Source organism: Carassius gibelio, chromosome B23 (genome assembly GCF_023724105.1).
Source record: "Carassius gibelio isolate Cgi1373 ecotype wild population from Czech Republic chromosome B23, carGib1.2-hapl.c, whole genome shotgun sequence".
NCBI lineage: Eukaryota > Metazoa > Chordata > Actinopteri > Cypriniformes > Cyprinidae > Carassius > Carassius gibelio.
Window position 1 is genome coordinate 21293445 of NC_068418.1, and position 15555 is coordinate 21308999.

The 15555-nt window shown below is 35.9% G+C and overlaps 1 protein-coding gene across 2 annotated transcripts; it reads right to left on the minus strand.

The window, feature by feature from the left end:
- Window positions 1–1305: 1305 nt before the first annotated feature.
- On the minus strand, window positions 1306–14791 carry LOC128011264 (cap-specific mRNA (nucleoside-2'-O-)-methyltransferase 1). 2 transcript variants are annotated; one of them, XM_052593462.1, is made up of 24 exons: window positions 14751–14791; window positions 12928–13066; window positions 12681–12820; window positions 12437–12595; window positions 12257–12349; window positions 11266–11337; window positions 11072–11166; window positions 10921–10993; window positions 10651–10849; window positions 9285–9403; window positions 9099–9195; window positions 8164–8296; window positions 7351–7530; window positions 7205–7261; window positions 7047–7104; window positions 6805–6873; window positions 5824–5955; window positions 5573–5698; window positions 5354–5445; window positions 4118–4186; window positions 3845–3892; window positions 3601–3713; window positions 3398–3506; window positions 1306–2022 (listed from the first exon to the last, which is right to left on the minus strand). In XM_052593462.1, the coding sequence occupies exons 2-24, from the start codon at window positions 13040–13042 to the stop codon at window positions 1887–1889; spliced, it is 2484 nt and encodes an 827-aa protein (XP_052449422.1). In that variant the 5' UTR covers window positions 13043–13066; window positions 14751–14791; the 3' UTR covers window positions 1306–1886. The 2 variants fall into 2 exon arrangements, with proteins under 2 accessions (XP_052449422.1, XP_052449424.1); XM_052593464.1 differs by having other exon boundaries at window positions 14600–14756.
- Between the last annotated feature and the right edge of the window lie 764 nt (window positions 14792–15555).

The window sequence follows — 15555 nt, forward strand, 5'->3', positions numbered from 1 at the left end:
ACAGTTCATGCATTGTTGTTCTAGAGAAGCAAAATACAGATATAAAAGTCTACTGAATAAAAGACATGACAAAATAAATTGAACCTGCCTTAAGGATGCTCCATCTTTCCCTCCTCCTGCGAAGGCGGCATCGCTGTCCTGAATCATAAAACCTGGGGTTCAGATGTGAAGAAACTCCTAAGCTTAAAGTATTACGTTTGACATGAAAAACACAACCAGACCGGTGGATGAAATGGGGGGGGGGACTTATTATTAAAGAAGGGACATCCAGGGAGCAAAATATCTGCAAGAAATCACCCAAATACCATAACAACCACAAAATACAAAAAAATGTAATTATATTATTGTACTGCAACAAAAGTGACTTCTACTAGATCATCAATCGCTAATGTATGATTGCATGTATCGTCACAAAACTATGTGCAACTGTAAAGCATGACATTTTTTTTTTATTAAATAAACATTAATGGAATAGATCTCCCCAAAATTGAAATTGGTTCAGAATTCACTCACCCTCGGGCCATCCAAGATGTAGATGATGATGTTTCTTCTTCTGAACAGGTTTAAAGAAAAACGTATATTTTATTTTTGAACATTTTTTGTGAGCTGTGTTTGATCTGTGCATATTTCTCTCCCGATTCAAAACGAGATCATTTTTTTCACATCTTCATAAATGTATTTCTTACAAACACAGCTTTTTGCTTTACTGGACATTAATTGATGGACTGTAGTTGTGTGGATTACTTGCTAATTATTGTGATGTGTTTATCAGCTGTTGGGACTCTTATTCTGACGGCACCCATTCACTGCAGAGGATTCATTGATGAGCAAGTGATGTAAAGCTAAATTTCACACAATCTGTTCTGACTAAGAAACAGAGTAAAAATAAATAAATAAATAAATAAAAAATATCTAGTTCTCTTCTTGCATTTGTAAGTTTTCAAGTGTTCAAACACTTCATTCAGACATTCTGTTGTTCTTCCAGATTGTGTGGATTCTCAATCAAGCAGAAACAAATCAGCGGAGGTCCCAGCTCCAAATCTTCAGTCAGAGTTTTCTTTTCCTACAATGGAGCATAAAATCAAGTGGTATGCTCTTTGTGGTCTCTCAGCTTTTGTCGACAACAAAAAAAAAACGCTTTTGAGTGTCACACCCACATCTCAAAATCCAATCAACAACCGATGAAAAGAACGTAGTCCCACCACTCTTCTTTTTTCTTTTTCACACGCACAAAAACATCTGTCACTACTTCCGTTTCATTGTGACTTTAAACCCAATAGAGACAAATGATGAAGCGGACCACGATTACTCAAGGAATAAACTTCCTCAGTGGTTTAATGTAATCAACATCACGGACAGGTTTAAAATTCAAATCCTTTTCCAGAACCACCAGAAATGCCAAGTAATACCCAGTCTAATGTTTTTGAACAAAATAACGAATTGAGGAAAACAAGGCAACACATGCACACAGAGCGAATACACACTGTCATGCTGTTTTACATGGTTATCTAACGGTTTGCACTGATTAATAGCATCTGCAGCTATACATCTGATCGATGAGTGGAGGAATAATTCATGTGAGGAAGTAAGTTTTGAAGTTCAGGAGAAAAACATGTGGACAAGGGAAAAGTAATGTCATCTGAGTTTCTTTCTCCTCAGAGGATAATGGACACACGCAGATACACACCACCGAGCACCAAGACGGCCTGTCGTATAACTCACAGGGGCTATTTTGGAGAGAGCCTTGAAGTGTGAAGAAACCGGATTTGAATGTTTCTCAGCAGATTCTGGTGAAAGCTACAGTGCCCCCTGGTGGTGAGGAGAACGTACAGTATATGCTTCGTTCTGTAGGTAGTGCTGCATGATTGTGATGTGTACATGTGTTGTTAATGCTGACAGTGCTGGTGGATAAAGGAAAGCACGTCTTCTTTAGACAGTTTGTCGGGGTTGACCCGTGTCTGGGAGTCATGAACTCGGACACCCTCCTCCCAAGCCCAAAACAGCCTGTCTAGATGACATGCACTGAGAAACAGGAGAAAAGAGAGAAACACGTTTTAAAAAAAAGTTCTGAAGTAAGAAAGCATACAGGTAATCTATGAATGAGAGTGCATTACATTACATACAAGTTGGGGTCAGTACAATTTTTTTTTTAAGTAATTAAAGGGGGGGTGAAATGCTATTTCATGCATACTGAGTTGTTACACTGTTAAAGAGTTGGATTCCCATGCTAAACATGGACAAAGTTTCAAAAATTAAGTTGTACGTTTGAAGGAGTATTTCTGTTCCAAAAATACTCCTTCCGGTTTGTCACAAGTTTCGGAAAGTTTTTTTCGAGTATGGCTCTGTGTGACGTTAGATGGAGCGGAATTTCCTTGTATGGGTCCTGAGGCACTTCTCCCGGAAGAACGCGCGCTCCCGTATAGCAGAGCAGAGAGAGGCTGTGCACAACAATCACTGATCAGAGCGAGAGCGTCGCAAAATGTCACAAAAGAAGTGTGTTTTTGGTTGCCAGGGCAAGACAACCCTGCACAGATTACCAAAGAAAAAACAGCATTAAGGGACCAGTGGATGGAGTTTATTTTTACAGAGCATCAACGGAGTAGTGCAAGTGTTTGTTCCCTGAATTTCTAAAATGCTTGTTTTACAAACAAGGTCCATTTTGACGACGGATTTGCGTATCGTTTATTTCTTAAGGATGCAATCCCAACGAAAAAGGGTCACGATCGTATGTTGGAACCGCAGGCGGTGAGTAAAACTGCTTCAAATATCTCTGCCTCCTTGTTAGTGCGTCCCCTCCCATGCCGGAGACCCGGGTTCGAGCCCCGCTCGGAGCGAGTCGTTGCTGCTGCTGCTCTCGTTCAGTTTCAGCCTTCACAGCTGTCACAGCTTCCAAACGCTGTCAACGCTACTGGCGCTCGTGATTCTTTAGCTCCGCCCACACGTCACGCCTCCAGGCACTCGTGTTTTTCCGGGAAAAATCGGTACAGACTATCTTTCTCTTATGAATATAATAAAAATAAATACTTTTTGGAGTTATGAAGGATGCAGTACTACTCTATAGGTACTCAAGATTAACATGATATTGAGTGAAAACGAGCATTTCACCCCCCCTTTAATACTTTTGAACTTAATTAAAGAATCCTGCATCATAGTTTACACAAAAATATTAACTGTTAACAGTATATCAAATGTTTTCAATGTTGATGATAATAAGAAATATTTCTTGAGCACCAAATCAGAGCAGAGCAGATTACAAGCAGAGTAGATTATGCAAATCTTCTTGAAAATATTAGCTATATAATGCAATTTTTCTTGCTCAGGGGCTTCAATCCAAAATCGGTTGCCAGTATAGAGCCAGTCATGCAGGACTGATTCATACTGGCACATTAATACTTACTGAAAAGGTGCCACAGAACCAGGTGGCAGTTCATAAGTTGATTCTTTGGTCTGCTTATTGTAGAAAAACTTTCTTTTAGAGCTTTTGCTGAACGCCATAGTCCATGGGTCTGTCAAAAAGAGAAAAAAAAAAAAGACAATAAAATCATTTTTAACAAGGCACGTCACTAGATTTTATCCAGTTACTTCTCTTTTCTCTCTCACCATTCACTGTTTTGACGATATAAAGGCCGCTAGGGAGGAAGTGACGGTCATCTCTGCCTGTGTACGACAGTCTTGGCATCCCTCCTGAACTCTTGGTTACCTTCATTTCCAACCTGAGGGAAACAATAAGAATATCTAATATATATATATATATATATATATATATATATATATATATGTATATTTTTTTTTTTCTTTTTTTTTTTTTTTTTTTAAATAATCTACATGCTGTGTTTAAACGCACCTCACAAAAATCTTCTCCATCTCTTCTAACCTATAGACTTCCTTTACTCTAAAAAACAGAGAGAATGAATGAATGAATGAATGTGGCTGAAACAGCAAGCGGACTGATTTGCAGTATCATCATAAACATGAAAGATCCTGTCTAGGCTCTAGTAAAACACAGTATCTTCATTAATTTGACATACTGCCCCCTCCGGTGTTCACAGGACTTCCTGGCCCCCAGGGCTGTCCCTGATATGCAATTAGCACAACCGCAAAGAGAAAGGAATATTACCGGATGGGGTTCATGTCTGGCCTGCTGGGTTTGGACACCGCTTTCACAAACTTCTCGGCCATCTGGATTCTGCACCAAGAACAAGATTCTTTTATTTTTTTCTGATTTGTGAGGTCAAACTACCAATCACGTCTATTAAAAAAACAAAAAAACTTATTTGTGGAGAAACTGATCCAGACGAAGAGAGTTTAAGAATAAAACAAAAACAAATGTCTGTCAAAAGACAAGGGCTGCTCGATCATGACAAAAATCATAAACATATTTATTTTGGTCAATACTGTAATCACAATTATTTAACATGATTATGAGTAGGCTACATAACCCAAACTTTAAATTAATGATTTATTTAAAGATAGCGATCGATAAATATAATTTCCAATAAACAGCATAGTCTTCGCTGTAAGAATTAAACTTCCTTCGCTTCTTATTAAATCTACAAAAAGTCCTTCAGTCAAGAGCAGTGAATGATTTTTTCTGTCTTTTGTTGTTGGATTAATATTAATCAAACAGTTGGCAGCAGTAGCGTCCAGAGCAAGTTCTTTTTTGCGCTTTTAAAAACATGAATACATCTAATTAACCTAAATAAATCAAGCACGTTCCATGTCGCAAAAGTCACGTTACACGATTTTACTGATTTGCACATAAAATTGGGCTTACATGGAGGTGCAAAAGCACACTGCTGGAAATGCCTGGAGCACAATAATCATTTAAAATAACTAGATTATTGTATTTTCATAATCGCTGGAGGTGTTTTGATTAATTGTACAGTCCCATTACCCATTGACAGATATTTGTTCTCGTTTTAAGCATAAGCTCAACTTTGTTACGTTTCTCAGAAAACACTGCATCAGATCTTCAATTTGCATCAAGTAACTGTTGATTTAAAGATGCTCAGATATTTATACTGGAAAACAAAAGTTTGCAGTGCATGCCGATATTAATTCCATGACTTTATGAATTTAGGACTTTATACTCAAGTTTACGAACTTTTGAAGTATTTTACATAATAATGAATTATAGCAAAGTTTTTAAATCAAAACAGCAATGCACAGCAATATTCTGTTATTGTTTACATCACACAAACTGTATCTTGGTGGAAAAATTGCACTTTATAAACTGGTTTAATAAAATCATTTCTTAATGAGAAACTCATCTTTTTTGATTTTGTAGTTAGTGAAAGACCGAAAAAATATTAAAAAAAATTAATTCTACATGTAATAATGTAATAAAAAAGACCTCTGGTTGAAGTGCTGATCTCTGACGTCAGTGCCGTTGAGAACAAGAGCATCAAGAACGTGCACAGCGTTGATTCTTCTCTGGGCTTTTCCCTACAAACACAGAATAAAACTTCTTACAAAAAAGCATACCGAAATAACACAAGCTCTTTCCCCTTACAGTATTAATGTAAAGCTGTCATTCAATAATTCTCTCTCAACACTAATTCTCTCTGTTCACCTCTCCCTTCAGCTCCTGGACGATCTCTGCGCTTAGTAGTGTGTCTCTGGGCAGCTCCAGTTTGAAGTTCTCCAGTTTCTTCCAGCGAAACGGGGCTCTGCCGTCCCAGGTGTAGATCTGAGATCTCTGCATACACCCACAGTTTAGGTTTTTCACTCTTTAAGTAGTATATAAGGATATACATCAACACAACACAATATAAATATAGGCTATATAAATATAACATTGATAGACACAGACATATTCCTTACCCCAAGTCCCAGGAGAAAGAGCTGCTCTCCTCCTCCCACAATGCACCTGTAGTCCAGTACGTGCTGTAGCTTTTCCAGATTTTCTGAGTTCAGTGCAGTTGGTCTGGAATTAAAACTGTCCATATCTGAGCCCTGGCATAAAAAGACAGTAAGCAGAGAAATATAGTTATAGTTTAATTATATAAAATATAAACTTTATTTTAAACTGTTAATTGTCAGCTTGGCACTCTTTTTTATAACATTTTATTTTTATCACACATTTATGTAATTATTCCAATTTATATATCATTTAAAAAGCCTAAAGACTCAAAATTCATCCAGTGAAACCCAATTTAAAGTTGAACATTGCTTTACCATAGAAATGGCCATTTACCAGGCTCCTCCCATATTACATATTACAAAATGTACTATTTTGTAAAAAATAATTTAATAACCAAACATTTTTCTAATTTTTAAAGTACACTTAGTGTTACATTTAGTGACTATTTAGCGATAGAAGAAATATTGTGACAGGAAAATCAAAAAAAAAAAAAAAAAAAAAAACTCAGGAAGAGATTTTTGTGATTGTTCATGGACAACTTCAAATTTGGAACATAACCTACTTTATGTAATTTATCATATGCAGTATCATTTGATTTTACAGCAACTTTAGATTCCTTTTTTTTTGTAAGACATGTATTTTAAATAAAACGAAACAAACTTAGTACAGTTCATTTTCTTTACAGTAAACAAATTTTACAATTTAAATAATATAATCAATCTCACTGGAAAACATAAAAAAAAAAAGTTTAAAAAAGTTTTTGTTTATTTGAAATGTTTAAACTGTTTCTTTCTTTCTTCTTTTTTTTTAGGTGAATTATGACCCTGACATTATAGGTTCCATGTGATTCACCCACTTAGCTCTTCTAATGTTGAACATCACATCCACAAGAGCATTACCACATTCCAAGCTAACTTTTCAAAGCCCACACACACTCTTACCTTCACAAGCTCATAGAACTTTGTTTTTGGATCTGATGATGAAGGAGTGACTCTGGCTTTATCAGGAATCTGCACAAAGATAAAGACGTTCAACGTCTCAATCATTCAAATGAGCATCATTTTCTCCTTATAGGAGATAACTATGTAAAACAATGTTATTTACATCTTTCAGACAGAACCACAAAGCACTAAACTAAATCTCAGTCCACTATGAAGCTTGTGGCTATAGTTTTTGGACTCACCCCCCACAGTTTGAGACATTCTTTGCGGATGTCTGCTTGCTTGGCCTCAAACAGTGTCCTAGAAAGACACACAGCCTTGTCAGTGACGCTCATACAGACTCGGGCACATGCGCACAAACAAATAAAAGAGAGTATGAGATGAATGCCCTGAAACTCACGTATCTCTGACGTATGCGTGGATCTTAGCCAGCGCTTTGATCTGTACTGCACAATGGCTGCAAGACAAGGGATCAGAGTTCAATAAATAAACCTAAGCATGAATGAATGCATCGAGAGAGCGAGACAAAAGAGGCGATGATGATACCTTTCGTTGGAGTTGATCATGAATTGGAAGAAGTCAGTGTCTCCTTTAATGATGTCCAGAGGGACGACTTCGGTAACGTCTCTGTCTGCGTGTCGAAACTGATTCAGTTTCAGGTTGATGGTGAACATATATTCTCTGACAGCATCAGTGCCTGGCTTTAAACTCTTGCACACCACATATCTGCATGCAGACGGACATTGAAGATCAGTACCACATGCTCATTAACCAATCATTTTTAACAATAACAACAACATGCGTAATATAATCAGGGATGTGCATTAATAAGTAGGTTTAAATTATTATTTTACAGTTTTATTATTAAAAAAAGACCCAGTACAAAAATAACTGATTATAAATAAAAAAGATTAATAATATTCACACACTACTAGTGAAACTCTTCGAATAATTACGTTTTTTATGTTGAAAAAGGTTTCTCAAGCTCACTAGTAATAGTATAAACCAGTAACACTGTGAAACAGTATTACAATTTAAAATAACTATTTTCTATATATGTTATAATATATTTTACAATTCATTCCTGTCATGCAAAGCTGCATTTTCAGCATCATTGCCTCAGTGTCACAGTATCCTTCAGAAATCATTCTTATATACTGATTTGATGCTCAAGAAATATCCATTTGTTACCAATGTTAAAAAAACAGTTAATATTTTCCGAAGCCGTGATACACTCAAAATTCATCCTGTGAAAATAAAGTATAAAGGTATAGTTTGAGTGTCCACTGCCAGCAGCTCTCTCATATCCCCAAAGGTCTCTCACTCTTTCAAAATGAGTAATGGATAATGAACACACACCTCTCTGAATTGGCAGGCCGGCTGGTGACGGGTTTGAAGAGCGAGACCCTCTCAAAGCAGAGGTACACCAAATAAATCAAGCCCACACTGAACGGTGTGAACAGGTCAAAAGTCTTACACACAAAATGGCCACCTGTAAAACACAAGATTTTGTGAGAAATGGAAGCAAAAGTGACCCTAAAACAGAAAACAACCAATCACAACATAAGACATTTACATAATCTTAAAAGCACAGTAACAAAAAAAAACCTATTAAAATAAAAAGGTAAGAGAATCTTTTTGACTGAAAAGGTGGACTTCAGAAAAAGAAAAAGTGTTTTAAAATATGGCTCTTCAATGCTAGAACCGTAAAACATGTTACCATTGATTTGATACACCTAAAATTAGCTCTCAAGTAGCCAAGTCTTCTTTCATAATAACGTTCCTAATTACAGGATTTCAGAATAAATAGACTCGTGTCTGGGCGCACCCCCAGATAAAATCCAAACTGATCTGAGACAAGGCTGTACAATAATATCAAGGCAAGAAAAAGCATTAAATAATCTTCAAAGCCTTGAGAGAGACATCATTAAAGAGATGAAATCATTTGGAACCGCTGTTTAAGAACTGGCTGTCCTCCAAAACTGAATGTCTGGGACTGTGAAACGCCTTGAGAGCTATGGTAACCCAAAAGAGGATACTGTGTGTCATGACAGAGATGGAGGACGCTCTATTGATGTTGATCATCCCTAGAGCAGAGCATGATCAAGTTTTAATGATACTTCTTCAACATTAAGGGAATGAAAACACGCAAAGAGGAAGAAAAAAACAGACTGAGTGAAATGAAAAACATCCTCAAGGAAAACAAGGATTTTGAGTGATTTAACCAGGAAGACTCTGCATCTTCCAACCCTTTTTTTTTTTTACATGCATACAAACAAAATCACAGAAGATACCTGGTCTGACGACAGACATGGCAGTGAGGAACTGACACAGAAGGAGCTGTTTACTCAGGATCTCCTGAATGTTCTCTTGGCCCTCCACAGAAAAACCCTGACGAGCAACACACCATCAGAATATATCGACCAATCACACACCAGCAATAATCATATTTTAACCAATCAGAGAAGAGCATGTCTTACCCCATCTGCCATTAAGAAGTGCAGGCCCCGCCCTTCAGTGCTGTCTAAGACAAAGTTACGAAATGCAGTGATGTTTTCCGGACGCGTGATGTCACCATCGCCATCAATCCCACCCTCACCTGAAACACCGGTAATGAGACAATCAAAAGAAATTCATATTTTAATTTCAAAAGAAAATAATATTTTAATTTACCTTTTTTTATATATATAACTAGATTAAACATTTCTACCACCGATATAAGTGGAACTGGAATAATAACTAATTTTAAAGTGGTTAAAAGAGTCACCAAGACTGCATTTACATGATTATAAAAACTGTAATACTGTAAAATATTATTACAATATAATATAACTGATTTCTATTTCAATATATTTTTATTCCTATGATGGTAAAGCTGGTCATTTTCAGCATCATTACTCCAGTCTTCAGTTCTTCGCATGATCCATCAGAAATCATTTTAATATGCTGATTTTATGATCAAGAAAAAGTTGTTCTGCCTAATATTATTGTGTAAACTGCGACAGCAGTGTAATATAATACACACACAATATAATATGCTGTTATACTCCATATATCTTCATATACAAGTCAGAAACTAAGCTTTTTGTGCATAGGCCTATCTAAAGGGTAAATGGTCCCACCTAGTGATCAACTGTAAAAGTAACAATTTTTACCTCTTCGCAAAAGGGAAAACCACAAGCAATCAAGAATGCATGATTATATGGTGTCATGGCTTTGCAATCAAAAAATGTCGTTATAATTGAAGTCAATGGGGCAAAAACAGCCACCAACAACAAGTTAGGGAGAAAAATTTTAAATCTAATGCTGCACAAAAACTAAAAATGCATCAAAGCCAATGTTGCTACTAATCTTTGACATGCCCAAGACCGTTATAAAAAGTTTTTAAAAAAATCCAGCCACAATTACTTTTATATTGAAAATAAGTCATTTTTTCCACCAAATCAGTGACATCATTTATGAACTTGGCAATTAAAGAGTTAAAATCTTTTAAAAAAAAACATTTGGTAGTTTTGATCAGGACTGAAGTTGATTAACAGATTTATGCAAAAAAATTGAAGAAGAAAAAAATGATTCTGATACATTTTTACAGCAGCTTAATTGAGTGGATGTTTTCATCCCGAACATAACGAAAGGGTAGTGAATTTGAACAATCCACAAGGGTTAAGCATAAGAGACTTAAGGGTTAAGCATAAGCGATAGAAAAAATCATCTGAAAAATTAATTATTATTATTCCAAACTTCTGAACAGTAGTGTAGGTATTACATTAATTTTTCTCTATGATCAATACAGTACAAATGTTCAATAGTTGTTTTTTTTCATGTTAAAATGGTTGAAACTCATACCATAGTAGGCCTCAAAGAGCTCACTGGGAGCAGCATAGAAATCTTCCAGTTTGAAATCGTTGGCTCCTTTGAGCGTCATCCCAAAACCTTTCGCATGCCAGCGCCGCCGCCACAACACATACTCGGAGAATCCTCCCGGTCCTGCGCACACGTCTCCGAAATACAGCAACTCACCATCCTTATCACGCGTCTGGGGCTTCTGCACACAGACATCCGGTTCAAAAACATAATCGCAGCACATATTTCTAGCTTGTGTGACTGTGGTCTCACCCCTTGAGAATCCTTTGGGTTAGTGAACATATAGTCAAAAACATGATCCATGTTCGCCATCTTCATGGCAGCTCTGAGGACAAAACAAGAGAGAAAAAAATTCAGAAAAGATATGCTTCTGTTATTACACGCATGTGGAGACGCCACCCACCTGTTGAGAAAGAAAGCCCCTCGGATCGTTTCATAAGGGTTTGATCGAGTACGTGCTCGCCTCATCTCCTCGCCCTCTAAGTCATCAAACACACTCTGAAGAGAAATGCATGTTACATTATTACAGGACACAGAGCACAATGTGTCCGGTCTTATGTAAGAACGGGATAAACATAAGAGATGTTTGACACTCACTTTGCAGCGAAGAAGGAGATGCAGTAGATTCTCTGAGCAAAATTCAGTTTCATCATCAATTTTTAATTTTTTCTAAAAATATAAGCAAAGGTACAGTCATACATATAAACATTGGAATCTGATAAATAAAATGTTTTATATGAATGTACACAACCATTCAAAGGGTACGTTTTTGTAAAAGATATTAATACTCTTTATTTGAAAGAAATGTATACTTTTAATACGCAAAGACACTTCCAAATAATCAGAAGTGACTGTAAAGAGGTGTAATTTTACACACACACACAAAAAAAAATTCAAACAAATGCGGTACTTTTTATTCATTAAGGAATGATAAATACATCAGTCTATACAAAAAAACACTTAATTGTTTTCTGCATAAATAATAATAAAAAAAATGTATTTAGCAATAAATCACCGTATTAGAATGACTTCTGAAGGATCGTTGAAAACTAGAGTCTTTAGCTTTGTAAACCGTATTTTAAATTGTAATGATTTCACAATATTACTGTTTTTAGTGTATTTTTAAATGCAGGTGAGCATAAGAAACTACTTTTAAAAAACCTTTTTTTATTTTTTATTACTAAACCACAACTTTTGACAAAGCGTAAGGGAATTTATATTAATGTATAAGGTTATTTTGCCTTTTAATTGTGTTAAAAAGTACTACAGTATGAGAGGTGCATTTATAAAAGAACAAATATTTAATTTAATCTCCTAATTCATACAAGGTCATAAAAGCAGCAATCTGGAAGGAAACCCAGCAAATAATAACTTCACAAGATTTACACAATATTTGAAGTTGGCAAAACATTTGATCATTATATAAGCCAATTATGAGATCCAAAGGTTTATTAGTAAAGCTTATAATTATAAAACAATGTTTGTGAACAAGAGACAACAAACAGCTGAGCAAAAACAACTTTTACCATAGAAAGTAAAAGAACTAAACTAATCCTTTCAGTTCATCAGGTAATATGTGCTGCAATACCTGGCCCAAAGTCATCCAATCCTGCAGCTCATCTGCATCTGGGATCTCTGGAGAACTTTCTGGAAACCACGTCACTGATTCTATAGCACTCGGCTGAGAGTAAAAATGAGAAATAAAGGTCCTGGACTACTATTATTTTGGTTTTAACATTAAAGAAACATTCTGGAAGTGTTGCTGTACCTCTGGCTCATCTTGCCAGTCTACGTTCAGGTCACCCTGGAAGCCCTTCAGGGTCAGACCCAAACCTCGCCTCCCACGCTGGGTGGATGCTTCTATGATCTCTCTCCGTCCTTGACCAAACTTTCCCAAACCCTCGCCTTCTCTGAAACCCATTTTGGCCTTAAGGAAACAGAGGAGGAGACCATTTTATTATGAGTTTACTCATAGGCATGAGTAAAAGAATGAGAGGAGGTGTTTATTTTACCATGAGTTTCTGAGAGACTCTGTTATACATGGGAAATTTGTCAGAGGCATCATTGCCCTCGGCATTCTGGGAATCAGAAGGTCTGGAAAAACTGGGTTTGTGATCTTCAACATCGCTGAGAGATTCGCTCGGACTTGAGTCTGGGAGACAAAAAGGAAAATAAAAATATGCTTACAAAAACCTACACCAGCAAAATAATATGGCCGTGTGAACAGTGTAAAGTGTCGTAATGAAACTGCTCTCTAACCCTGACTGGTGGTTCTTTGAGAAGACTCCTCCTCATCTTCATCAGAGGAGTCCTCACGGAGAGCCTTCCTCTTCTTCAGAGGCTCGCCCAATGCTTGTTGTGCCCCTCTCTTCATCTTAAATTCAAGAGCTCCAAGAACCTGCACTCATTCAAAAACACAACATCACTGGATTAAAACAAAGATGCATAACATAAACATTTCTTAAATTATAAATATATACATATATATATATACATATATACATATATATATATATATATACATATATATATATATATATATATATATATATAAATAACAACACTTATAGCAGAGAGGGTTTTGGCTATCTCTATACATCACACTCTATAAATGTCAACAAGCAGAAAAGTTAAATGAACAGATCCCTCGATAGAAACCTTCAGAATAGAGATAGGAATAAAATAGGAAGTATGGTGTGAGTGCATCTGAAATTTCAGACATTGCGCATCAGAATAAGTCTACAAAAAAAATAATCTAATTCGAAATAAAAGATTCTACATCTTCAACATCGGCTTAAAACACATCTCTTCCATCTTTATTTGACCCTCTAACTTTAACACTCACTATTCTAATTCTATTCTTTAAAAAACTCTAACTACCTTTCTAATCTTTTTATATTCTATTTTCTTTTCATTAATTATGCAATTCTATGTGTGTGTGTGTGTGTGTGTGTGTAGATGTAAAGACCTCTAACACTAGCTTGCTCTATTCTTTTTTTAGTCTATCTGTTTTCTTTTTATTTATTATATTATTTAAAATCCCATGCTACGTGTACTGTGTTATCCTAACTGAGACTTGTTATAGCACTTATATATCATTGCTCTTTTTGTTGTTTTTGATTGCTTCCACTGTCTTCATCTGTAAGTCGCTTTGGATAAAAGCGTCTGCTAAATGAATAATTGTAAATGTAAATGTAAAAACGTCTTATGATTAACAGTAGCAGATAAACTCGAATTAAATAAAAACTTAGATATGTTGCATATTTTCTATAAAAGTCTGAAAGACAACGTTATGAAAACAAAATATCACAAAATAGTTCAAAAGATCATCATTATCATAATAATGATAAAATAAATGCGATCTAATATAGTTTTACATTGAGTACAGTTTCTCACCTACGTCAACTAAGTTATACATATAAGTGAATAAAGCTGAACTGGTTCTCTTCATCAAATCATTCGTTGGATCTAAAATTTAACGGTTTTAAAACACATTCAAAAACTGCAAAACCTTAAAAAGGGATATTAATAAATAGTACTGCTGCAATCTTCAGTATCTATCTCGACATTTCGATGTCAAAACTATAAGTAAAATTAATAGTAAGCAGGTAGCAAGCAGGGTATTTATCATTTATTTCTTCCTTTATATAAAAATTAAGCCATAACTAAATATTAAGCTTTATTCAGCTGCTCTAGCAATATGAAGGTATTGTCTATTTGGGCTTCAAATGTGCCATAAAATGATTAAGATAGATCTATCGTCCTTGCTATCGCATTTCTGTAACTTAAATGTTCAGATTTATTGGGGAATTTTACAGTTAATGGTCTTAGAAACCTAACTGTGTGGCACATAAACACAAAGTGAAATCAACACTCGGCTTTTTAGGTTTCGATTTCACAAGAAATGATGCTGCGACACTCGTAAACATACCGAGAAGGAAACACGCAGTTATAATCCCGAGTCACCTCCGAAATGTAAACTCATATTTGTCTCCAATCTGTACGATTTCGCGACAAATTCTGCTTTAGGTTGTACTTCAAATGTAAAATCTGGCCCGCGTTCCACTTTCAGTGGGTCTTACCGTGTTTCTGGCGCATGATATTTACGTCACCAATGGGGTTGGACAACAAATGCGTGAAAGGTTAATTATTAATATTAATAAGGTTGTGCCTGTTTTTTATACAGTCTTTGGGTTGTGCCGAAAAAAAAAATCTTATGGCTAAAGTTTACTTCATTAATAATACATTTGCAATCGTCGCTTAGTCAGGCTTGGCTTTTTGTTTATTTGTTTATCGTGAAAATAATTTACTCAACTATTTTCCTTATATTATTTAAATATATTTCAGAATATGTGCCCGTGTGTGTGTGTGTGTACCTGTATATCAATTGGCCAAGTTTGTATTGATAGTGTGATACTGTGTGTATATGTTTTAACTTGCTATCCTATGATTTTAAGCCTTTTTTCCTCTCTTACAGGCTATATTTCTTCGTCTTGTTCCTCTCTTTTGCTCTAGTGGTCCAGCAGGTCAGGGTTTATGATGTCCTGAGAGTTATTTTCCAGTCCACGAGGCACAAACATGACTAGCTGTCATTACTAAGCTGCCCTTCTGTGAACTGTTTACAGTATCATGTAGCCTTTAGATTGTTTAGGCTCTGCTTAACCCTTATTAGGGTGGGATATTGGATATTATACCTGTCAATAAGAGAAGATCTGCCCCAAACTCATTAGTTGTATCCAGGGTCAGCTGAGTTATGTGGAGCACCAAGTTGAAGCTGTGGGCCTCAGTTAAAATTGCTGTGGAATCCACAAACAGTCAGGGGTCCAAAATCGTCACCACCTTCTTCTTCTAATGTCTCTGGTTGCATCAATAGTGCAACAGAGGCTT